Source organism: Eublepharis macularius, chromosome 18, assembly GCF_028583425.1.
Source record: "Eublepharis macularius isolate TG4126 chromosome 18, MPM_Emac_v1.0, whole genome shotgun sequence".
Classification (NCBI taxonomy): Eukaryota; Metazoa; Chordata; class Lepidosauria; order Squamata; family Eublepharidae; genus Eublepharis; species Eublepharis macularius.
In genome coordinates this window covers 25,909,816-25,936,085 of record NC_072807.1, presented here as the reverse complement: position 1 = coordinate 25,936,085, position 26,270 = coordinate 25,909,816, and the positions used below count along the sequence as shown (strand labels likewise).

The 26,270-nt window shown below is 42.9% G+C and overlaps 1 protein-coding gene across 1 annotated transcript in view; it reads left to right on the top strand.

Moving 5' to 3' along the window:
* The window catches only part of ADAMTSL3 (ADAMTS like 3), a 200,124-nt gene that overhangs the window by 147,757 nt on the left and 26,097 nt on the right, over positions 1-26,270 (top strand). Inside the window, exons 16-22 of the mRNA XM_055002297.1 lie at positions 311-440; positions 1,265-1,457; positions 3,966-4,145; positions 6,312-6,465; positions 16,621-17,713; positions 18,498-18,625; positions 19,443-19,571. Of these exons, the coding sequence (XP_054858272.1) occupies positions 311-440; positions 1,265-1,457; positions 3,966-4,145; positions 6,312-6,465; positions 16,621-17,713; positions 18,498-18,625; positions 19,443-19,571 (2,007 nt within the window). The remainder of the gene's footprint in view (positions 1-310; positions 441-1,264; positions 1,458-3,965; positions 4,146-6,311; positions 6,466-16,620; positions 17,714-18,497; positions 18,626-19,442; positions 19,572-26,270) is intronic.

The following is a 26,270-nucleotide window of genomic DNA, read 5'->3' as shown; positions in this document are numbered from 1 at the left end:
ACTTCGCAGTGGTGTGCTTTTGCTGCTTTTGTGATCATCTTATATGATGCAGACCATTCTCCTAAATAAGGTTGATTCATTCTGGTTTTTTTTAAGATGTAATAGAGACGTTCATGTAAACTGGTTTTGAATTAGAATTCCGTGTGTATGTGGAAGCCCCTTGTACTCTTAAGGGTCACTGGATCAGGGCAAGTGGATCCATTTATCTTCCTATATGTTTTTAAGTGCATGTCTTGAGAATGTGTAACTTCTTTATAGTTTCGTATTTCAACATTTTTCGTTTTATAAATGTGTGTCTGTGTTTTACTAGGGACTCAGGAAGCTATTGCAGTGTGCATACATGAACAAACAAAGCAAGCGGTAAATAACTCCCTGTGTGACAGTTCCAGGAAACCCCCTGCAATGACTCGTGTGTGCAATACAAGGGACTGCCCCCCAAGGTAGGATTCTGCATTAGCAAACAAGTTTTGGAGATATTTATTTCACATTTTCTAGCTTGTCTTTTGAGCCCATTGCTATAAATTCAGCTTTTGAATGTTCGGGGCCGGGGTGGGGATTTATATAGTGGGAATGAGTATGTGGTAAAATGGAATTGTGCAGGTGGGCTCTTTCTATAAAGGTAATCAGATTGTAGTTTTAAGGGCCTGTGAAAATTTAAGACAGTTTTCTTTTTTTCTGTGTCTTCACACTGCACTGTTTATTTCAATGCATTAATACTATCTTTATTTCATTGTTCTTTAATCATGCAATCCAGTTCTGTTGCACCATTCATTGTATGCTTTAGACTGGTCTTTATTGCATTGTTCTTATTATTCTGCTAGCCGCCTTGAATCTCAACAAGAAAAGTAAAGTAAATAAATAAAATGTTCAGCCGAAAGTTACCATCCTGCTCATGCCAATGAGAGACCGACTCCGGTGGAGCCTAAGATTGCCTTCCCCTCTTTGATTTTAGAGTGCCTGGCATGCATCTGCCCATTATGTTGGGCAATCCCTGGGTTCTTCAAGGTGAAGAAGGATGGCGTCTAACTTCAGTGCGGGGTGCTCAGCTCCAAGTGGAGCCACTCCCCAAACTGATGTGTGCAGCCGGCAAGGTTGTGCTCAAAGTCTGGTTTCTTTTTTGACGTGCAGGATATGATCTGTGTGGTTAACATACCAACCATTTTGCTCGTAGTGGAATTGCTGGGCAAAGTTAGCCTCCTTCCGTCTTTTCTTGCTCCGTGCAGTTTTTTGCTTATGGGGCTCTTCTGATACTCCCTTCCAACAGGTGGCAGGTGGGTCCCTGGAGGCAGTGCTCAGCCACTTGTGGCGTAGGCATCCAGACAAGGGAGGTCCAGTGCCAGCAACCCGGAGGAGCTGCCGTTGGGCCTGAAAGCTGCAAAGAGGAGAGGCCTCATGCCCTGCAAGCTTGCAACCAGGTGGATTGCCCACCCGTTTGGCATGTTGAGGAATGGCAACAGGTAAGATTGGCTGTTTAAAGGGCTTACAGTAATTTACCCTTGTTTACCTGGAAGGAAGATGAGCCTGAATGTAACATAGTCAACTCTCTAAAAAAGAAGAGGTTATACACAAAAGGCACTTTATTGCTGTACGGAACTGTAACTTGTATGTGAATTGAAGATGTTGCCCCTCTTTTTCTTGGCATCATGTGGGGGGGAAACCTAGTCTTCCTTTCAGGAAAATAGGGCACAAGCAAAGTATAGCTAAAAGGTTGTGCAAAATACACAGACAGTGAATGCAGGAAGTGCCTGGCTGGATGAGATTAGAGGTCCATCTAGTCCAGCCACCTGTTACTTATCAGTTGCCTTGGATGACCAATGAACAGGACATAGAGATCAAGACCTAGGCTGTTTCCGCACGGCTTACCTCAACCCGGAACGCTGCACAACATGCCGAAAAAAACACGGAAGATCGCATATTCTCGCGCGAGTTTTGCGTGATGTTGTGCAACATCGTGCACAACTCGTGTGAGAAAACGCGATCTTCCACGGTTTTTTCGGCATGTTGCGCAGCATTCCGGGTTGAGGTAAGCCGTGCGGAAACGGCCCTTCCTTTGATGTTGCCTCTTAGTGTTGGTATTCAAGGGTTTACTACTGCTCCTGCTTTGGGTCCCCGTTGCGGAGAAAAGCAAGGTATAAATGAAATAAATAAATGTCGCCATAGCTAGATGTCTTCTCCATGAATATGCCTAATCCCCTTTTAAAGGGAAGTATACTAGTGGCCATCACTACATCCGCAGGCAGTGTATTTCACAAGTTTATTGCTCACTGAGCACAGAATTACTTCCTTTAGTCCATCTTGAAGCTATCACCCATCAATTCATTGAATATCCCTCGAGTTCTGGTATCATGGCGGTAGAGAATGCTGTCAAGTCATAGCTGACTTATGTTGAACCCTAGTGGGGTTTTCATGACAAGAGACTAACAGAGGTGGCTTGCCATCGCCTGCCTCTGCAACCCTGGTCTTTGTTGGAGGTCTCCCATCCAATTACTAACCAAGGCTGACCCTGTTTAGCTTCCAAGAGCTATCAGGCTTGCCTAGGCTATCCAAATCAGGGCTCTAGTACAGTGAGACAGGAAGAAAAGTTCTCTAACTATCTCCAATCCCTGTGCAATTTTATAAACCTTCGTTTATATATAGAGATGGGCACAAACTGAAATACGAACCAAAATTCATCATGAATCAGGCTGGTTTGTGGTTCGCGAACCTGCAGTTCGTCAGAGCCCGTTTCTGATGAACCGTCACGAACTTTAGGCTGGTTAGTTTGGTTTGTTTTTGCAGACAGCCTGGTGCCGATCAATCAGTTTCCTAGGCAACAGGGAATAGACTTCCTGCAGATCTTCTGCTGACCTGGAAGTGGCCTTCTGCTGGCCTGGAAGTGACCTTCTGCTGACTGAGAAGTGACGTTTTGATGACCTGGATGTGACGTTTTCACAAACCAAAACAAACTGGTTCATGAACCGGGTCAGGTTCGTGAAAGTTCATGGTTCGTGGTTTGTGAAATGCGACGAACCACAAACTGCACGGTTTGGGTTTTTTCAGTTCGTGCCTATCTTTATTTATATCTCTTGGTCAGATTTTTTTTTCTGCACTCAAAAGCCCCAGACACCTTAGCCTTTCCTCATAAAAAATGGTACGGTGCTTCCTAAAGGTAAAGTTGCAGAAAACTTCCCTGAACAAATGGCATAGAACTAGGTTCTTCTGTGTCACTTCTCCATCTGTGGGTAGTTAGCGTCAGAACAGTTTAAACTGAATTAAAAACCATGATTAAGTTCAGAACCGTTTACATACTATAGAATAAAACAGAAGTCCAGTGGCACCTTAAGGACTAACAAAATTTATTCCAGCATAAGCTTTTGTGTATCCGAAGAAATGAGCTCTGTCTCACGAAAGATTCTGCTGGAATAGCGTTTTCGTTAGTCTTCAAAGTGCCTCCTGGACCTCCTGTTTTATCGTACTGAAGCAGACTAACACAGCTACACCTTTGGAATTACTTAGAATGAACACTTCCATAAATAAATAGAGACGTACTTAAATTGTTCCTCCCTCCCTTCCTCTCAACACCCTGATGGTAGCTCAAGGGGGATTTTTTTTTTCAGGATCATTTAAACATCGTAAGAGTGATAGCAATCCTGAAAAATCTGCCTTGGATCTTGGGTATATACGTCAGATGAATGAAATTTGGGCATTACTGCTTTTTTGGTGCAATCCTATGTAGAATTACTCCAGTCTAAGACCATTTAATGGGCTTAGGATTTTTTAAAAGGAGTAAACAGATTCCTGACCTATCTTTCTAACTCTTTGGTTTGTCCCCATCTGAAACCTGAGTAAGGAACAGCATTAGTCTTCCTCTTCTTACAGAGTTCAGGCACATGCCCCTGCCTTTCTGCCTGCAGTATTGTATGTTCATTAAGAAGGTTCTGGGCTAAACATGCTTTCTGTTACTTTCATTCTGTGTTCTCTTTTAGTGTTCCCACACATGCGGCAGAGGCACCCAGACCCGCAAAGTGACCTGCAGGCAGCTTTTGATGGATGGAAGCTCCCTGAAACTCCCTGACGACAGATGCCAAGAGCCTAGATTGTCTCCTCACAAACCTTGCGCCAAAACCGATTGCCCCCCGCAACTGGTTGTGGGAGAGTGGTCTAGAGTGAGTAGCTTAAGAGTGCGTCGTAAGGGTTATGTATATCTGTGGCTTGGATCCTGCGAAGGGCAAGTGGGAGGACAATTGTGACGTGGTTCTTTCCCACCTCTCCCTTTCCTCAATAGCCCTTTGAGACCTCCCAAATACTAACTATGGAGGCAGTGAAAGCCTCAAGGATGAAAAGCCATTCTGCCTAAGTGAGGAGGGGAATTTGGGGAAACCTTTCAAAATTGTTCTTCTTTCTCTAGCATCCCACTACCACATGAGCTTTCGTTGGCATGAGAGTGGGGCCTGCCCAGTTCCCCTTCTCACAGCAGTCAGTGTGCAATGTGTGTGTCCATGTGTGTCCTACAACCTCTGCTGTGCAATGTGTGTTTCCTACACAACCTCTGCCATTAGTCTTTGAGTGGTCTTAAAGAATTGCTGAGGGAAGGGACCAGGCCTGAAAGAACTGCATCCACAAGTTCTCTTGTAGTCATACTTTATAGGATCCAAAGTGTATGTGTATGCACGTGTGCATGCGTGTGCGTGACCTCCTCCCACAGAAGTGCGCATGCGTGCACGCGCGTGCGCACTTCTGTGGGAGGAGGTCACATGAAAGAACAACAGCTCACCTCTGTTTTTAAATTGTGTTTGTTTATTTTAATACATGCTGTGTTTTCACTTTGAAGTCTTCAAGATGGCTCACACACTAATGTCCCAACCAAATTTCAATAATAAGCCTATTAAGATCTAGGTAAATACTATACTTGTCTAAAATGTAAAAGCAGACAGAGATGATACAAATCAAGGTTGTTTGAGTGAAGTGGATTATAGAAGTACTATGATAAGTGCACGTAGAGTATGCTCACCGATATATTTGGGTTTAACATTGCCACAATCTCTTCCAGCTTACTTTGATTTCTTGACAGTTCCACGTTATCGACGATTATTTATGTTAGCCAGATTGAATGCCACTCCATCAGGAGAGTTGCTGAGACGTATAAATAGGGTTCCCTACTCTGAGCGACTCTGCCAATGTGGCTCTGGCCAAATAGACACTCTTCCACACTGTCTATTTGAATGTAATATTCTAAACGTGGCAAGAGACAGCTGGATCAAGCCCTATATCCAGGACCCAGGAAGTATAGAGGATAATTTAAGGCTTCTTTTAGCAGGGGTGGATTTTAGTACTACTTTAGCAGTAGCCAAGTTCCTCTCCCAATCGGTTAAAGAAAAAACTTGCTAAATTTTAATACTATACAGATTACATATTAAAAGACTTTTCCTATTTTAACTCTAATTCTAGTGTGGCACTGCTCAGAGCCGAATAGGCTGTATGAGCAGTATCATTAAAGTAAAGATACAAATCAAGAGCAAACCAAAACTGCAGTTGATATAAGAATCAGAACAATTTCTCTGAAAAACAATTCTTGTTGGTAAAGTAAGGCAGAATTAACATGGCTCTTAGCTAGGGTTGCCAGGTCCCTCAGGGGCCAAAGAAGGGGGCAGGGATCAGTGGGGTACTCATCTCCCATGTTTCCCCATCACAGGAAATGATGTCATTTTCCAGAACAACAAGGGAGCTGTGGGTTATGCCAAAACCCAATTCATTAAAAATTGCCCCCGAACACGTGGTTTTTAATGAATTGGGCCTCCCTGTGACCCGCGGCTCCCCTATCATGCTGAAAAATGATGCCATTTTCTGGTGTGATGGGAGTGCGGCAGCATGCATGTGCTTCTCCCCCCTGTGCTTCCCCCCCAGCCAGGTGCGTGGGACGTCATTTCCTGGTGCAATAGGGGAACATGGGAGATGAGTACCCTGCTGCTCCCTACCCCCTGCTTTGGCCCCTGGGGGACCCAACCACCCTAGTTAGGAGCCATGTTAATTCTGCCTTGCTTGCAGCCAGATGAGTGAGGCTGGGGGAAGGCAGGTGGGGTTAGTGGGTTGGCAGACTTACAACTAACTTATATGGCTTTAACTTCACTAACTTGTCTGGGGAGATTGTTCCATAAATGGGGTGCCACCACCTAGATGGTCACCTGTCTCTGGTCACCACCAATCAAAATTTTGAAGGTGGAAGCACCCAGAGGAAGGGCTTCTGAAACAGACCATAAATATCTGGTAGGTTCCTGGGGGGCACATGTGCGACAAGACTAACCTCGCTTTGACTGCATCCTTCTTTTTTCCAGTGCTCTGTCAGCTGTGGTGTTGGAAGTCAGAGAAGGAAAGCCACTTGCCAGAAGCTCACTGCTAAAGGCCAACATGTTGCATTAAATGGATCAGCGTGTAGTGGTCTCCCAGTACCCCAGCTTGTAAGGCCTTGTCACATGAGCCCATGCAACAGTAAGTAAGGCATTCCAGTTAGTGCTGAGAGAACAAAGGTTTTGTCTTTTTTATGCCTATGGGTGTGTGCATTGAAGACCTACAATTCTACCCTGGAAAGCCCCACTTCTTTCTCTGCAATTTTTTATGGTTGATATTATTCACCAAATGTCTGATGGGTGTATAAATACTTGGTGGATATCTGATTTTCAGCATTTCCTTGACATGCAAAGATTTTGCAACGACAATCAACATTTGACAGTATCTGACATCAGACGTGCAGTGACAAATATACATTGGCGGCTGCATTCACGCCAGAGTTCAGTGAACTATTGTATTAACTCAGTTTACCTAGCTAGGCAAATCTCCAGCTGAAATCCAGAAATTTGAAGGTTCAGTTTCCAAGACTGAATTTCACCGTTGGAGTCAGAATTTTTAGGTTTGGAAGTCTACAGACATTTCTTTCATAGGCACACACTTGTCAGAAAGCAGAGAATGAGCTGCAGCTGTCTTTGGTGTGTACTTGTTCCGGCAACCTTCCCATTGTTGTTTGTAGATGTTAGAAAGCAAAGCTGCTCCTGCAGATGGGTGACTCCAAATTTATATAGAATTCAAAATGGATGAACTTGTGAGCCGGAAGTTGTCTGGTTCAAGTCTCATCTCCACCATGAACTTAAAGGCAGCTTGTTTTGTCATTCAGCTTCACCCAACATCTGTAAAATGGGGATAATAATATCTTGCAGGAAGATTTGCATAGCCTGTGCCTCAAGTTGTAGGCGAGCCCCTCCCTCCATTGTGTCTGGTAGCTCATGGTGGGTCCAAGAAACCTCTTGTGGTTGCTACCGGACTGGGAGTGCAAAAGCAGGCTGGAGAGGGAATTATCAAGTTCTTGGCATGCTGAAGTGTGGGGCTGGTGGATTATGTTAGACATGGTGGCTCATAGCTTGTGAAGGCCTCTGTTCAGGCTTGTTGTACAAGTGATTGTATATACACTGCTTTGCGCATGTAGGCGTTAGGAGTACTCGTAGGAGTACTTCTGCTTCCTTGATTTTCGGAGTTCTGAATTGCTAGCTCTTGTTTCTGGAATGAACTGGCGCATTAGGGATCTTCTTTTCTTCCATTTTTAGTGTTGAATTCTGTTCCAAGAACTGTGAGTGCCTTGTGGCTGTGGCTTTCAGCCCCTCCCTCTCCATACACACATAAATGATATTCACATGTGCACTGACAAAACACTGCCAAAAAGCTACCCTCGGGGTGTTCTGTGCATCAACATTGCTCTTGTTCCCTGATGTGCTTGTGTGTGTACTGATGCAACGCCACCCAAAAAAGCCATTTTGCTTGATGGATGATACATCCATCCATCTCAAGATGGCCTTTTGTAGAAGTTTATCAGTGTGAGCATATGCTCCAGAATAGTGTGTGTGTTTGTCTGCGTGCATGCATGTGCGTGTGTAAAATGCACATGAACTGAAGGAATTCAAATTGCACGTACTCCACTTCCGGAATTAATTGTAGAAAAATCTCCTAGTTAAGCCTGAATTAAGCATGAGTCAACTGCGGAGTTCAGCTAAATTCCAGTACGGTCAAGCCATGAAACAGGAGAAATCTGCCCATCCCACTGTTGACTGTTTATTATTCTGAAAGTGATCCACTCTGCACAACAGAGAGTCTTTTCTCTCCCCCCTTTTCCCTTCTCTTGTCTTCCTTTCTCTCTTTCTGAACTCCCTGCTTCTTGTTGCCAGAAGTCTTGAAATGGGTGTCTACGGTATGATTATGTGGTTGTTTTGAAAGCGCCTTTCAGGGTGGGAAGTGCACATGTAAAATAATAACCAATTAGGCCTCTGACTGGTCTTTTGTGCAGACAGATTCTGGCGGCAGGCCTGACCGTGCTTCGCTCTGGCAGCAGAATCCTGCTGAGGCTGGTGGGGCTCTGCCAGCACAAGCAGTCCGAGCGTGGCAACCACTGTGTCTGTTTGTGTAAAGATACATCAGGTGGCATTGCACGCGTTGCTGACACGTGTCCTCATTCTGAACTCGTGTGTTCTTCCAGTGTGCTTTAATATTAGAGGCAGCTTGGCAAAGCTGTGCTATACGCAATGCATGAAGTCAAAAAACGCCTGCTTCGCGGGATTTTTAAAAATTTGTCCCCCTCTGTCCATAAACAGAAGTATCTTACTGCTGAATCAAAGCCCCCACAGTATCTAATCTGCTGCCAATACAAGCAAAAAAAGTCACTATTTCACACTATGCAGAATTGCTTAATGGAAGGTAACAGTCATTTGGATAGCTTGACTGGGAATGGCAGAGGCAAGTTCATGGAGGATAGATCTACTGACAGCCCTGAAAGTTTAATAGAGCCACCATGTTCAGGAGCTGTCTACCTGGGAACAAATAATGGGGGAAGGCTGTTGCCTTGATGCGTTCCTTGTACACTGTTCCGGGGCATCCCGCTGGGCGTTGTTGGAAACTAGGTGCTTATCTTAATGGACATGGGAACTGATCTGGGTAAGCTGGCTGTTATAATGAGCAAGCCTCTATGAAGCGTGCATTTCTATATGTGTGAGTTGCATTTGCTCTTTACAATTAGAATGCATGCTTTTTTTAAAAGTTAGGTGTACACTTTAAAAAAATGTAAGTTGTGAGTGGTCCTGATCTCTGCTTTCTATGAAGGTATTTTCCAGTGGGTAGCCATGTTGGTCTGCAGTAGAGGAGCACCTTAAAGACCAACAAGATTTCCAGGGCATAAACTTTTGAGAGTCAAATCTCCCTTTGTCAGGTACAACCGTGAAGGGAGCTTTGGTTCTTGAAAGCCCTGGAGATCTTGTTGCCCTGGGGTTACTGGACTCAAGTCTTGTTGTTCTCTGTTTGTGGCACATTGCCAACTAGATTGCAAAAGGGTAGCCATATTAATCAGTTGTAGCAAAATAAAACAAAAGTCCTGTGGCACAGTAAAGACTAAACGCAATCATTTTGATCACGTTTTTTTTCTGGGAAAAGAGGTGGTGGAACTCTCAAGAGGGAAATGAGGAAGAAACACACGGGATTCTTTGAAATCATATTATTTTCAAGCACTATTGTTGAGTATTTTCAAGATGTGCCGGAACTCCGTCCCCCCGCGTTCCCCCTGAAAAAAAGCCCTGATTTTGATACGAGCTTTCAGGAGTCATGGCCCACTTCCTCAGATATGTGGACCAATGCTCCTCAATGTGGCAGTGCACCCCAGTGTGTTATCTTCGGTGATAAAAATATCAACGGTCTTGAATTGAACAGAAACAGGGAAGTTCAGGTCACTCTCTGTGAGCTGACTGGGTAGGGATGGGAAAGCTGTTCCTGTGGCCGTGCATCAAGCATGCTCAGGGCTAGCATCAGAACATAGCGAAGTAAGGCAGCTGCCAGAACTGGTGGCTTCTGGTGGAGTCCACTGCTCATGCACCTCCTCTGATGTCTGCACTTACACTCTTCCACTGCTGGGCCGATTCCAGATGACTAACCTTAAGGCGCTTCATGCCGTCCTCTTCCGGATCGCGACAGGGAAAATCCGAAATATCGCGTTTCCTCGCGCGAGTTTTGCGCGACGACGCGCAAAACTCGCACGAGGAAACGCGATGTTTCGCATTTTCCCCGTCGCGATCCGGAAGAGGACGGCATGAAGCGCCTTAAGGTTAGTCATCTGAAATCGGCCCTGCTTGTGAGAGCCTTGTCACCTTTGCTTCCAGCTCCATACGCTGCCTAGTGCTGCTAGAGAAGGGCATATGGGTGGTGCACAAAGAATCAATGTTCCTGGTAGCCATGGCAGTGGCACTCCTAGCTGCACCCATCACCCATCACCATCAGGGAAAGGGCATGTGAGTACTGTAGGCAGATGATGGGAGAGATTGTAATCAGGCAAAGGGAAGATGCACAAGCAGGTGGGGGCATGTGGGTGGGAGGGCAAGAAGGGGAGCCTAGTAGTGGGCATGTGAGAGGGGCTGAGCAGTCTCTGCCTCTCACACTCTCCCCATTGTTCCAGAACTTGGAATCAAAGGAAAGTTTAGGTGGGTAGCTGTATCAATCTGCAGTAGAGCAGCAGGATTTTGAGTCCAGTGGCACTTTAGAGACCAACAAGGTTTTCGGAGTGTGAGCTTTCAGGGGTCAGAGCTCCCTTCTTCAGACTCTGGAATCAAAGGATGCCTCTCTCCCAGAGAGCCAATCCTGGCTGTCCTCCGCCTCCTTAGCATAAGAGGCTATTCAGGAAGAGCCCACAAAAATATTGTTGCTATGTCTGCAGACAGATCCCACTCAAAAGCAGCTACCTAAGTTGTTGGAGGGGACTTGAGTTGGAAGCTCGCAACATTTTGTGATGGAGCCCTGCCTCCGAGGCCACCATTTTGGCGTGGCAGCTGTTGCCCTTTTCTTAACACTTCTGAAGTGGCCACAAGCTCAACAATCAAGATTCAAGTCCAATAGCACCTCAAAGATGTCCAGGGTATAAACTTTCGAGAGTCCAGCTCCCTTTGTCAGATATACAAGTAGGAAAGCTCCCTTTGTCAGATAGTAGTTGGGACTAGAGGCAGGCACGAACCGAAATATGAACCAAAGTTTGTCATGAACTAGGTCAGTTCGTGATCTGCAAACTGGCAGTTTGTGGAAGCTCGTTTCTCACAAACTGTGTTAAATTTTAGCCTGGTTTGTTTCGTTCATATTTTGGTTCATCACTGCAGACAACCTGATGCCAATCAATCAGTTTCCTAGGCAATGGGGGGGATGGGCTCTCTGCAGACCTTCTGCTGACCTGGAAGTGAAGTTTTCACGAACCAAATGACCCGGTTCATGAACTGGGGCAAATTTGTGAAAGTTCATGGTTCGTGAAATGTGATGAACCACAAACCACACAGTTTGGAATGTTCCTGGTTCATGCCCATCTCTAGTGGGGACTCTCAAAAGCGTATACCCTGGACCTCTTGCTGTTCTTTAAGGTGCTACTGGACTCAGATCTTCAACTGCAGACCAACACTGCTATCCACTTGAAGCTCAACAAGGTTGGAGATTCTGATGACCTATAGAGGGAAAGGCTGTGTGTGTGTGTTCGGAATCCAGTTTTTTGAAGAAAGGGTTCAACTAGGTGACCTCTTAGAGTCTTTCCAATGTTGTTTTCTGACTGCGAGTAAAAAAGACAGGATTTTCTTTGAATTGCTCATTAGGATAAGTCACCTGATGCAAGATATCCTTGAACAGAATGACCTTCTTGGCTGCATGGCATCGCTTTGGATTGAAAGCGGCGCAGAAAACAAAATAGAAGCTACAGTAATTTTTGGTCTGTACATAGCAGGAAACTCCCCCCCCCCCTCCTTGGACTTTGTTGCCAGCTAATATGCCAAAATCCAGAGCTTCCAAACACCACTTTAAATAAAGCTCCACGGACTTGCAGGAATGTCCTTGGCACAGCATTTAATAAAACATTTTTTGAGCTGCATATCTCTCTGAATTTAATTAATTGTGGATACTTTGCATGGCAGCGTGTCCAGTCTGCAAATTGCCTGGTGGAGAGTGATATTAAAAGAAATACTGTCAGCTTCTGCTATTGTAAAAAGGAAGGTAACCTGGAGTAACATAAAAGGGAGGGTCAAGGGAGAGGAGGGGCAGTACAGGAAGTATTTTTTTTCCTGTACTGCCCTCCTCTCAGGGGAGAGGAGGGCAGTACAGGAAAGAGGCCCCAAAACTTGTTACCTCAATTCCGTTTCATGAGCTGCTTAAGATAATGATTTTATACTACTATCTGAAAACCAAACTATGCTCTAAGCAGTACCATAAGGGGTAAACTCTAGCTAGAGTTTATCACTTCAAGCTGGGAAGGGGAGGTCACATGACTGAATGTTCTTTTTTTAAAAAAAAAAATTCTCCTTGCATGTAGAAAATTAGCATTTCAGGGAGAAACCTAGGCTAGGCCTCATTCTCCATTGACATATGCCTTTTTAAAAAATGTGTAAGATCCTGAGAAGCATTCAGACATTGTAAGGAGCAATTCTGTGCTGGTCTATTCAGAAGTAAATCATATTTACTCACATTTTATTTGGGGGGGCTTACTCTGAGGAAAGGATTCTTAGGAGTGCAGATATAATCCTACCTGCTTCTGGCATTTCAAAAGGAGACGCTGGGCCACTGGTTCGACAAGAACAGTTTGCTCATCACAGCTTAGCACCAGATTTTGAATGTTATTTGTAAAGAAAAGAAATAAACAAGGGAACTGTTAGGAGTTCTGAACACAAAACTTCCTGCAAAACTCTGGTTTGGCCCCAAGAGTTTCATTTTGTATAGAATCCTAGAATATATCCAGGAGTCCTGTTCCTGCAGTGTGGTTGTGGAATCCCCTGTCCTTGTTCCTGTTAGGGCAGCAGGATAAAAGTAAAAAACAAACTGCAGCATCACATGCAACATTATGTCACTTTTGGTTAAAAAAAAGTGGAAGTGATATAGGTAGCTCTAGGAATTGCCAGAAACTCTATGGTTTCCCCATAGAGTGGCCTCCACTATGCCACTTCCACTTTTTTTACCAGAAGTGATGTGGAACCCCCATCCCATCTCCCAGCCCACAGCTTTCCTACAACCCTACATATATAAGAACACAACCCCAAGCAAGCATGTGAGTTGCCTGCACAGATAGGGTTGATTGTTTATTTTATATATTTTTATTTATTATTAGCTTTCTAGTTTGCTGTCCCCACAAGTCGTCTCAGAGTGGGTAACAAAATTTTAAAGTTACAATAAAAGATAAAAACAACAATATATAAGACAAAAAATGCTTCAGCAAAATCTGGATGCAGCGTTGACATTGCACAACCCAACTTCAGAACACATGGGATTGGCGGGGGGTGACAAGCTGGTAAGTGGACCACAGAAATCAAAGGGGGGGCACAGACCCCCTCCTCAACAGGAGGTCAGCAGATTTTTCGTCTGCCTCATACTTCGTAAACTGCTCTGAGTGGGCGTTAAGTTGTCCTGAAGGGCGATATATAAATCAAATGTTGTTATTATTCAAAACACAATCAACAATAAGCAGAGGTCTCATGTTATTATTGATTGACCTTGCTAAGCTGATACAAGTTTCCACCGGAGACCTAAGTATCAACCAGATATTGGCATAACATGTACGCTGTTCCAAGTAGCGCCATCTTTTGCAGTTCTGTAGGTGTTATGTCAGAAAGCTGCAGTTTTTTCATATGAATTGCAAAGTTTTTCAAGATGGTTCCAAGTGCCCTGATGACAATGTGGACTACTGTTGCATTCTTCTTCCAAATTTGCATCATTCTTTTCTGGAAACCATGGGCAGATGGATTTGCCTTATAATAACATTTATCCTCCTCCTCCTCCTCCTCCTCCTCCTCCTCCTCCTCCTCCTCCTCCTCCTCCTCCTCATTATTATTATTATTATTATTATTATTATTATTAAACAACCATCATAGGCCTGGAGGAACATCTCTGTCTTGCAGGCCCAGTGGAAAAATAACAAATCTTGATGGGCCCTGGTCTCCACAGACAGAGAATTCCACCAAGATGGTGCCAGGGCCGAAAAAGCCCTGGCTCTGATTGAGGCCAGGCGAAGTTATGGATCTATTGAAGCTGGTGGAGTTACTGTTTTATCCTTACAATTAATGCTAAACCCCACTAATTGTACAAGTTATAATGCTCCTGGTAACCCAGAATGTATGTGTTGTAATTCCTGTCTCTTGCTCCTAAAATGGGACAGTTTCTTAAACCAGTTCCCCCACCCCCATGCAGACAGATCTGGTTTCTGGTCCCGACTTGACAATGAGCCAAACATTCAAAAAAGGAGGGGTGGAGGGACCTTGCCAACTGAGATGCTTTTTGCACAGAATCATAACTGTGCGTTGCGTTTTGGACTTGGTTGGATTAGCTAGTGTAAATACACAACAGCTCAGAAGTACTTTAGTTTTTAAGTAACGCTCGCTTTGCAGGCATTCTGGGCTTTTGGAAGTGGCCAAGGGAAGACTGGACCTTTTCCATTAAAACAAATGTTTTGAAGTGCGTTGCCATTCAGAACAGTTCATGCCTTCTTAGTGCACTTGGATCGGCTACAGTACCAGAGTCAGTTTAATTGTGATACAGAAGTAAAATATCAGATGAGTCTTAATTTAGGAGGTGTGTAATTAATTACCAAACCCTGATGTCCTGATTAGCCAAGCTAATATTGATGTCCCCCTAAAATGGTGGCAGTAGGTACAGAAATCAGTTTCTAAATAAAGCTATAGATGGGTGGATACCAAGCTGGTCTTCCCAGCTTTGCCTTGGCTTCCCTTTCTTTGCATCTCTTGGGATTTTTCCCTTTTTCCCTTTTCAGTTTCTGAACTTTCATTCAGTTATGTTCTTGGTCAGTCACTGCCCTGATTATTGTTCTCCTCAATATCCCCACGTTCATTCTTGTCCTTAATTTCTCTCTACACAAGACATCTAACATGTGAAGAACACGTGTCAGGAGATGCAATGTTTGCTGGGAAGGGTAGTTTTAAAAGACAGAGCTGACGGCAGGGCAGAGGCTTTGCTATACATTGGCACTGTGTGAAGGGGTTATGAAATGCCAGAAGGGGAAACTTCAGCCAATTATAGCCTCTCCAGATCCAAGCCCGGATCTGGAAGGCAGCTGCAGCCCATTTCCATTACTTGCTGCCCTCTGGTTGTGATCCCACACAGTTTTAGACTGGAGAGGTGAAATTGACAGAGCCTTCTGGAAGGCAAAGTTGAAATTAAGAAACTCTCTGAGGAGCGATCTCTGCGGGCTCTTTCTTTTTTAAACTACGCTTCCCGACTAACATTGCATCTCCCTACTCTTGACGAACATGCACCGAGGCATCTCGTGTAGAGAGACTCTTAAGTCTGTTGACTGTGGCAGCTGATTCTGCTCTGTTCCTTACTATGACTATGCTGGATGTTTAGGCTTGCAAATAGGGTTGAGAGGATGGTGAGCATCGATGGAATGGCTCCTTTTGTCACAAAGGTGTAGTGCTGGTATTGAAAAGCAGAGAGATGCACTTATATTCTTGTTTCAGGTGCTTGTTAGAATACTCCTGTCCCAATTTGAAAACTCAAGTGGAAAGCTATCTCACCAAGGAGCAACGCTAGGTTCCTATTTTCACCAAATCACCCATTCTCGATGAATTATTATTGTTGTTGTTGCAGTTACCTTAAATGCTATTCAGTAAATCAAGAAGTAAATTTGAAATCTAATAGCAAAGATTCCTGGTAAAACAGAATAGTGGAGTGAGGCTAACAGATTACAGGTATGAGAAAGCAAGGGGAGGAAAGCGTATGATAAATCAATTCATTCTAACATCAAAGCTTCTTAATAAAACAAAATAATGTAATGGAGCTGGGACTGAAAAATTGTTGTCTAAGATGGGGGTCCCCAACTTGTTGCTCATAGGTGCCATAGCACCTGCCAGCACCTTTCTTGGCATCCACCAAGTGTTTTTAGAAAGTGGGTGGAACCAGATGGCGCTTTTGCCCAGCAGGACTTCTGATTGGCCAATGGAGACCTGATTGGCTGTGTATAAATTTAAAAATGTTGCTTTGGCAGCATTTGCCACCACAGCAGTGTGTGACTGAAGGTGTAAGCTGTGTGTAAGCAAGAAAATATTTTAAAACAATATGTTCATTTTAGAAGGCATCCTGTTAAACAGAGCTTCTGCCTGACATGTTGAAGAGTTATTGTTAAGAGAGTTATGCAAGACCTCATTCCCTGACATTTTGAGTTGTCTCCACCTCCTGTGGCAGCCATTTTGTGGCTACACCCACCATCTTGTGTCAGAATTCTAAAGCTGCGCACAAAGTCAAAAAGGTTGGGTATCTCTGGTCAAAAGGCAAAAAAACCCACAGTCAGTGTAGGAAAAGTTTATCCTTGAGAGAAGTCACTTCCAGAGCTCCCATTTTATTATAAGTTATGTTCAGGGGAATCCATGGCTGAGCCGAGAGTAGAAAAGTTTGGATGTAACCTTTAGTTAAAAATAAGTGCCACTGAAATCAGTGAGACTTGCTCAGCCCAGATGTTAGTATTCTAAGGCCAGCATTCTATCCATAGACCATCGATCTGGATGACTTTCAGATAAATGCCGATTCCAGCAATGAAAGGAAAATATAATATAAGCTAGGAAGAGCTAAGAGTGATCACGTTTTTTGTCACTTCAGGTGTGAGACAAGACACGACCCCCAAACTTTTGGGGAAATATGCTTCTCTGGGGCCGCAGATTCTCAGTATCCACAGAGTCTACATACAGACAAGACAAGAGAAGCGCATTAACTTTACTATCGGGAGCCGGGCATATCTCCTTCCAAAAACATCTGTTGTCATTAAGTGCCCGGTTCGGAGGTTCCAGAAGTCACTTATCCAGTGGGAGAAGGATGGGCAGCGCCTCCAGATCTCTAAGCGTCTCGGTGTTACCAAGTCAGGATCGCTCAAGATACACAGCCTTGAAGCTTTGGATATTGGCGTTTACAAATGCATTGCAGGCTCAGCACAAGAAACATTTGTTCTCAAGCTGATTGGCACGGACAACAGACTTATAGAACCGCCTGCCTTGAGAAAACACTTGGGTGAGAGCAGCAGCACGGAACACAACGAGGCCAACAGCTTTGGAGCAAAGTGGCATAAAATGAGCCAGATGTGGCAGCTGTGGAACCAGAAGAGCAAACAGTATCTGGGTGATGGACAAGTGAATGACCAGCCATTCCTGCGGCACCTTGAGACTCGCACAAGGAATTTGGCGGAAGGATATGGGTCCCGTGAATTCAGAAACAAGCGCCTGGAGGCCGTGCTGCTCCCTGGGGCATACAGCATGGATACGGTCCATTTTGAGGAGTTGATCAAGAATCTGAGTAATCTCGTTGAAGCTGGAGATGTCAACGATGACTTGGCTTCCCAGCTTGTCTATCAGCTGATTGCTGAGTTATCCAAGCCTCCGCAGTCTGCTTCTGAAAGATTGAAGGAGCCGCGAGAGGAAAAGCTACCTCTGAAGAAACCTGCTAAATCTCCAAGCTTGTCTGATAATCTCAGCACCAAACCCCGAGACAGCGTGATGAGAAGCCAAAAGGGCCCAGTTATTATAAGGCAAAAAGGAAGGCCAGGGGTTTATTCAAACAAAACAGTAACGGTACACATTGGGAGTACAGTTTTCTTGACGAGGGACACCTCTGTAGTAAATCTGCTTTGCGAAACTGTTAGGGGGAGTGACCCTCGGTATAATTGGACAAAAGATGGAATGGAATTGAAGTCCTTGGAGAAGTAAGTAAAACGGGATCTTTGCACTCATCTGGTTTTTTTTCCTGATTCATGCAATATCGCTGCCAAAAATTGACAGTTAAAAAAAAAGTATCTTTCAGAAAATCCCACAAACTCAAGCAGTTGCTTATCTGCTTGTTACACGCATTTTTATTTCAGGCTTCGAAGTATTTTAAGCCAGTAACCTCTAACTTTTTCAGAACTAAGGCTTAGCGTGAACCCTAGTCTACAACCTGGGATCCATTTTTATCTTCCCCCCTCCATTCTATCTCTGCCAAGTTTCCTCCTTTGTTGCTCCTTCATTCCGCCATTCTTCGTTTCTCCAAAAGGTGGTCAAGGTGCAGTTTTTGTGACTTGGGTTTCTTGGGGTTGTAACTTGGTTTTAGGTCACAACCCATGCATTGAATACTGATGTTTGTTGCCTAAGCCGTGGCCCCACGCTGTTCTTAAGCATTAAGTGTTACAAACAAGCTCTATCTTCAAAAGCCAGTTATGTTCTTCTGGTATTGGGCGTGTGTGTGAATTTAAAATATAATATTTGCGAACTTCAGAATTGTGAAGAACATTGTTTGTAGAGCTAAGACAAAAGGCTCCACAGAATCTTCCTGGTCAGTATCCAGATAGAAAAAAGACCCAAGTAGATCCTGTGTGGGTGAAATACAATAGACTGGTCTGATGTTGTTGAGGTTCCGAGATGGAAAGATCCTTCTCGCTCTATTTTTCTAGCTGGCAGGGCCGAACAGTGAATTTTCTGGTGCTATCCTCTCTCTTCTTAAACATTCTGCAGAGTGATTTTGGCAGCCAATAACAAGATCCAAATTTTGAATCTTACCAAAAAGGAAATGGGTGTGTATCGCTGCGTGGTGGAAAATGACTTCGGTTCTGATGCAGAAACTTCAACATTGTTATATGCAGGTAGTATTTGATGCTGCTACTTGGCCATTTTACTTTATGACCTCACCTTTACATATAAACATAGCCACATGCATACAAACAAACAAACAAAATCCATACTGTTATAACCTCAAGTATTACCAAAAGGGTTTTTTAAATGAGGGAAATGAGCAAAATGATAATGTAGCCCGTTGAAGATTCAGCGTTGTGTGTTTATTATGTTTAGAATCTCCCCTGGATTCCAATGAGTTCAGAAAAGCATTTGGGTCATAAACTTACATGATGATAAGTTAACCTCCTCCTGGATGGGGGAAGAAGGAAATTTGGAAAGTTAGGAATCCTGGCTTTGTCCCCATTCATGCAATTCCCGGGATAAGCATCTGAACACCTTTGTTTTGAAGTTGTGATATTTCAATATAGTGCTTATTTCTGTAAGAGGATATGTCCTGACAGCTCTAATCTGGGCAACTCAACATGCCATTTCTTTGCAAATGATTTCTGTACCAAAATAGTGGGAGAAGGGAGGGTTCTAGCAGTGGGACCAAGAAAAAGGAGGAACAACGAGGAGCAAGCAAAATAGGGCAGTGCCAATCATCTCCCTCCCTTCTGCATTGTACACCTCCTTCATCTATACAGGGTTATCAAGGGCAGTCCTGCCTCTCCAGGGCTCGCCATGTGATCAGGTGCCATGCCTATTTTCCCTCTAGGACTCTCCTGCTAGCTCTGTATTTTCAGAACAGAACGGAACCAAGTGGGACCCCGTTACTCTCGAGCATGACGGAGAGCCAGAACACCCTTTTCTAGTTGTTTCTTTGTTTCTCTCTTTCCCTGTTTGCAGAAGCTCCTATGATATTGTATTCAATGAGGAACGTAACTAATTTGGAGCTTTCGAACTTCTCGGTGACTGTCGGTGGTACAATTCTGGCAAGAACAGGAGCCAATGTTCTGCTGGAATGCCCAGTGAAAGGTAAGCCAATTTTTTAAAAGTGCCTTTTTCTTCTCCCTCTGTGTAACACTGTGCTGAAAAGTTCATCTCCACATCTTGGACAGCATTAAAAACATCTTAACCAGTAAAAGAAATAGAACATTAATCACAGAGCATATATATTTATTAGGCATATCGGCCTCCTGCACCCTGTTCCTCCCCACCCCTCATTCCATTCACATCCGCTACACACAGAGGCTCTTGCTTCCAAGGAGTTCTTCCATAAGACCATCTGTGGCCAACCACAGTGTTTAACAACCCCCAGAGCTGTGGAAGATCTTAAAATGTTGGCTTCACACCCAGCTGCTTTGTTTCTCAGAAACGCTGCAGCCTGGCCTCTCTCCTCCCTTCACTCACATCCCCAGTTCACGCTCTTTAAGGCTCCCCTGTCTCAGCATCCCAGTGATCTGCCGGTGGAATTGCCCATTCTCACACGTACCTCCTCGACAGATCTGTACCCCCAGTGGCAGAATAAGCCTTCCTGTTGGCAGACAGCGAGCTGTGGCTTCAGTGAGGAGACAAGAGGATTAAGCGTGTTAGATGCCAAGCCACAGAAGTCTGCTGAGCTAGCTGTAAGCTGTCTGCGCTCAAAGTTTTTTACTCATTAGCAAAATGCTCGTCATTATCACAGGCATGGTGTACGTGGAGAGATGGCCAAGTTTGCAAGGATTCCCTGCAGGGTGGTAATCTATGCAGTCAGCACGCAGAGACACATTGCATGCTAGGGATGCTTTCCGAATTCTGCGCGCGCACACAGTTTCGACTTGAAACTGACTTCAGATAGATAAGTCTTAAATAATGGCAGGTGTGTATGTGCACACACATGCACCATATGCCCTTTTGATGTCGCATCTCTCTTGTGAACTCTGAACCCAGGAGTCTAAATTTTCATACCATTTTCTATTTCCTTGCACAGAATTCCCCCCCATAAACGCATGCAGTTTTTAATGTTGTTTTTGCATACATTGCATAGAAGGGCTGTTGAGCATATAAATGGTGTAAAAACTGTGCCGAATGGCATTAAAAATAAATAAATGGAACACGAGCAAAAAGACCAGGTGAATCAAAGTCTGAGAATGTATGAGAAACAAAGGGCATGTTGCACATTTACACACGGACATGCATGCATTTGTGCCATCAGTTAACACTGGTCTTTATGAAGTATGGAAAGCAAGTTTTACGGCCCTGGGTAAACTGCTTTCCCTTTTCTCACAGAAGTGACTGGCAATCATGTAGTGATGAGGGAAAAATGGGGGACATTATTGCAGGGAGTTCCTTGCCTTCATGGAGATTTTGTCTTACGGAGCTTAGAAACATCAAGGCTTCATGGACTAAAAAAATAAAAATGGCAGTGCCTGAAGCTACCAATCTTGCCATAAAAACCAGAAAGCAATTGTGGAATTAACCTCAGAAATCAAATAGAGCCTTGGAAGGAAAAAGTTGGGCTGCATCTACCTTCACCTTTGTGTATCCCATGGCCCACAAGTGCATCTCGTTGCCAACTATTGGCACAGGTCCGTGTGGTGTGTCGTGTTTAATCAAAATCAGCTAGTTCATACAAACCCCGCTTCTTACTCATACTTGGAACTACAAGCAATTGAAAATAAATTGTTAAAATGAGTCGGCTGTGCCATTTCCATTTTTATGACTTTGGTGCAGGAGAGGCGCATTTTTCCTTATGCTGCTACCAGGAAAAAGAAAGAGCAAGGGTGTACCTCTAGAAGCCCAAAAATAACGATAGAAATAGAAGGATGCGAATAGTCTGCAAATAGCTTTTTAAAATAGTGGCGCCAGACCGACGGATATTGGGACATGTGGCTCGGTTGTTCGCCGCTTGCACCAAGAGTATTGCTGTGGTGATGTCATGTTTTCCAGCTTTCCTTTGGCAACTGTGCGTGGAGCAGCAACCTGCATCTCTCACATTCAGCAGTGTTAGTCACTCTGTTGGTGTGTTAAACACCATGTCAGTGTGATCCCAGAGTCTTTTTGCCAGTTACGCAAGGGATTCCTTGTTTCAGAGCGTGGTATGGGAGGCATTTGTTGATATACACACACTCTCATGAGCACAGTTGTTTTGCTTTGCTTCACTTATAACAACTAGAGAAGTAAAGTTACAACATTTTTTATTTTTCAACAATTTTTTGATTTAACAAATTTATCAACAGTAAACAAAAGTAAACAAGTTTTAACAGTACAGGTAAATTGGTAAAACAAAAACAGAGAGAGAGAGAGAGAGAGAGATTTGAAGTGCCTACATGTAGCCTACAATAAAACGTACATATTTGGAGAGCCAAAAGTTTCACACTATTAAGGTTACAATAAGAAAGGGTCTATTGGATATTTTTTGCTGGGACCAATGTCTTCTGTAATCAAATGATCTAGTACTGGAAGCCAGTCTTCCCAAAAGTCTGATTGTATCATTGGCGATTCAGAACAACAGATTTGATATGTTACCTTCTCCATGTAATACTGGTCCCAAACTTTGTTAAACCACAGGGGTAGTGTAGGGGGTCTAGGGTCCTTCCACCTCAAAGCGATGGCTGTTTTAGCTGCAGCTAAAAGCATAGCCACCCTTTTCCTTATAATAGTGGGTATATCATAGCTTGACCATAAGTTAAGTAAAATTGTTTCAGGTTTAAAAGGAACTATAATACCCAACATTTGTTTGATAACAGTTGTTACATCGGACCAAAATTTGCTTATCAAAGGACATGTCCACCAACAGTGAATAAAGGACCCCACCTCACCACATCCTTTCCAACATTTGGGCGATATTATTTTATTGGCATAGTTAAGCTTCTGAGGAGTGATATACCAACGTGTCAAAAGTTTTTGAGATTGTGACTTTACAGAAATTAAATTAGTCTTAAATATTGGGGAGTTCCAAATGCTTGACCACTGTGCCTCAGAAAATTTAATACCGCAGTATGTTTCCCAAGCCAGTTGGTATGAATAAGGCTTGCTTTTTTGGGCTTTCAACATTATTTTGTAAATCTTTGATAGAAGACCCTTACTTCCACTGCCACCTGATTTCAGTATTTCTTCAAATTCAGTTATCTCACGCTTTAGGGAGCTTTGTATCTCAGGAGCAGCTATAAGGTGTTGAACCTGCAGGTATTGGAGCCAAGAAATCTTGGCTTGCAACCGTGCTTCAATCAGTTGTTTAGATAAGAGCTGCCCTCTTGAGGTTATATCGACAAACGTTGTAAGCTGTTTAGATTTCCATTCTGCAAAGGAGTCTTTACTGAGGGCAGGTATAAACCACTTTTGTCCTGTAAAACATGAAAAAGGAGAAAAGGACGGTGCTACTGAAGCCCTATTTTTGTCCCAAATCCCTAGTGCCGGAGCTAAAAGTAAGTGGTTTTTAATTGCCTTGGGACGTTCAGGTGCTGAGTTCCAAATAGTTTCCTGCATTGTTTTGGGTAGTGTGTAGTGCTGTTCAATAGCTTTCCAGTCAGCCTTAAAGTCAGACTGCAACATAAGGACCAGGTAAGTAAGTTGGGTAGCCTCATAATACAGTCTAATATCAGGCATTCCTAACCCACCCTGTTTGGTGTGACTTCTCAGGGTAACAAAACTAATCCTAGGCTTTTTTCCTGCCCAAATAAATTTATTCAGCAGTTTCTGCCATCTTTCTAAGGTGTGTGGTTTAATAAAGATGGGTAGTGCTCGAAAATAAAATAGTATCTGTGGGAGTATTAAAGTTTTTATTAAGTTGATTTTTTCTAGCCAAGTTAGTTGTAGCCTTTTCCAGCTACTTAATGTTCTAGATAAAGAAATATAGAGCTCATTGAAATTCAAGTCCCATATTTCATTCAAATTTAATGGTATTTTTACACCAAGATAGGACCAATTGGATTTAATCCACTTATATTTGTAGTTTGTTTTAATGAACTGGGTAGTGTCTTGCTGTAAATTCATGGGGTATAGTTCAGACTTTAGGTGATTAATGGCCAAACCGGAGACCAATTTGAAGTCTGTTAAGCATTTTTCCACAGCTGGTAATGAGCTACTAGGGTCTGTTAAATACAACACTAGATCGTCTGCAAAGAGGCTAGTCTTATAGGTTTGTTTTCCAATCGTGATTCCTTTTATGTTGGGGTGTAATCTTATTGATGTTGCTAAGGGTTCTATGGCTAAGGCAAATAAAATAGGGGAAAGGGGGCAACCTTGTCTGGTACCTCTTCTAATTTGAAATTCTGGTGAATAAGTACCATTGGCTCTTACTATGGCTTTAGGAGAGTCGTAAAGTGCTCTGATAGCTTGTAAAAAATATCTGCCAAATCCCATGTGCTCAAGTAAGCCTAATAAGTAAGGGACCTCCACCCTATCAAACGCTTTCTCCACGTCCAACGATAGTAGAAAAGCTGGTAGCTTTTTTAGGGTGCAATGGTTAATTAAATCTATGGTTTTTCTTATATTGTCAAAGAGATTTCTCGTGGGCATAAAGCCGGCCTGATCCAGATGTATATAATTAGTGATAAAGGAGGTTAGTCTTTTTGCTAGTATAGAAGTGAAAATTTTTTGGTCTTGGTTTAAAAGGGAAATTGGCCTATATGATTTGGGGTCAGTAGTGTCCTTGCCTTTTTTAGGTATCACAGTAATTTCTGCCTCCTTCCAGGATGGGGGGATCTTGCCTGACTTCAGTACAAAGTTGCAAGTATCTGTCAATGGGGTTAGAATCAGATCTATATATTTTTTGTAGAATTCTGGAGGGTAACCGTCCCTTCCAGGGGCTTTGTTATTTTTGAGCGATTTAATTGCCAATTTAACTTCTGATTCTGATATTGGTTGTTCCATGATTGATTTGTGTTCATCTGAAATGCTACTAACTAGGTTTCTATTAGATATATAATCTATTAACCTAGCAGGCTCTGGCGAGTCTGAGGTATATAAAGTCTGATAAAAATCTGCAAAAATATTTACTATTTCTTCAGATTTTGAATGCATTTGTCCTGCTTTATCTTTGATAGCCTTTATGGCGTATGTCATGGTTTTCTCTTTAACTTTTTTAATAAGGAGTTTAGTGGATTTAGGTGACCTGACCCAATATTTTTGCTTAACATAAAGTAATTTTTTCCGAATCTGAGCAGTTTCTAAGCTTTCTAGGGCTTTCCTTTCTAAGGTTAACTGTTTATAAATCAGTTTGCTACAAGATTTCTTATGTTCCTGCTCCAAGCTTTTAATTTTGGCAACTATCTCGTTTCTAGTTTTCTCTCTTTGTTTTTTGTGATAGGAGGCTGCTGATATAATTTGCCCCCGAAGAACAGCTTTCATAGCGTCCCACACCAGTTCTTGGGAGACACCGCAAGCTGCATTTAGTTCAAAATATTGCTTTATATCTGAGGATATTTTTGAATAGATTTGTTTGTTGAATAAAAGTGAAGTATTTAATTTCCAATTTGTTTTCCTTTGCATTTTACACCCTAAACTGAAAACACATTCCGTCCAAGCATGATCAGACCATAGTTTCTCACCTATATCAGTTGAACAAACTAGATCACAGAGTTTAGGTGTCAAAAAAATATAATCTATTCGTGTATATACGTTATGAACAGATGAGTAGTAAGTATAATCCCTTGTGCTTGGGTGTTGGATACGCCAAATGTCTTGTAAGCCTGCCTTATTTATTATACCTGATAGTTCAGAGATACCTGTCCTCCTAACTTGATGGCAGTGGTGTTTTCGGGTTTTGTCCAAATCATAATTCATAATAAAGTTGAAGTCCCCAGCAAGAACTATTTCTCCTTCTGCAAAAGAGTTTAAAAGTGTTAGGGTGTTGTCTATAAAGCTTATTTGGTCTTGATTTGGTGCATAAATTACAGCCAATGTTAGCAGCATATGATCTAAACTGCCCTTTAAAAATAAAAATCTGCCTTGTGGATCTATTTTTGATTCCTTTAAAGAAAAATTAGTTTCTTTTGAGAATAGTATAGCCACCCCTCTGGATTTTGATGACCCAGGGGATTGAAACTGCTGGTTAAACCAGCAAGTCTTAAAAACTGGCAGGTTAGAGGTTTTCAGATGTGTTTCTTGAAGAAATAATATTGAAGGTTTCTGTCTTGTAAGGGCAGTTGATATTCTTTTAAGTTTGATTTTATTGTTTAGACCCCTACAATTTACCGAAATAATTTTATATTTCTGGTCACCCATTATCTATGTAAGAAGTCTAGCGATAGATCAATATTATTTTGGCTAGGGTGAAAATATAACAAAGTTCTTTTAGACCCTCTTAATTTTGGCCCCATCATCTTATAGTGCATAGCAAAAAATGTAGCTAAATCTGCCATCAGATCTCCCTGTGCTTTTGTTAGTCTAAACAAAGAGAACACCACTTGTATGTTCAGTGGCCAGTTTTGAACTATGATTTCATAAATCAAATCCATTAACACACCAATACATCCCAACCAAGTCAAAACCTCAAATCCCCAGGACAATTTTCCAATTCCTTCCACCCCCTCCCTAATTCCATTCCCTCCCTCTGTTAATTCCCCCCCTCTCTCCCCTTTTCTATCCTTTACAGCAACAATTTTTACTAGATTGAAAATGAAAAAGATAAGACAAAAGAAAAAAGAAAAGTCAGCAACGGCTGACTGAAATAACATATGCCACCCTGATTTCCACCTTACAACAAGGTGAAAACAAAAGAGCTTTACAGCCCTAAACCAGGAGACAAAAAAG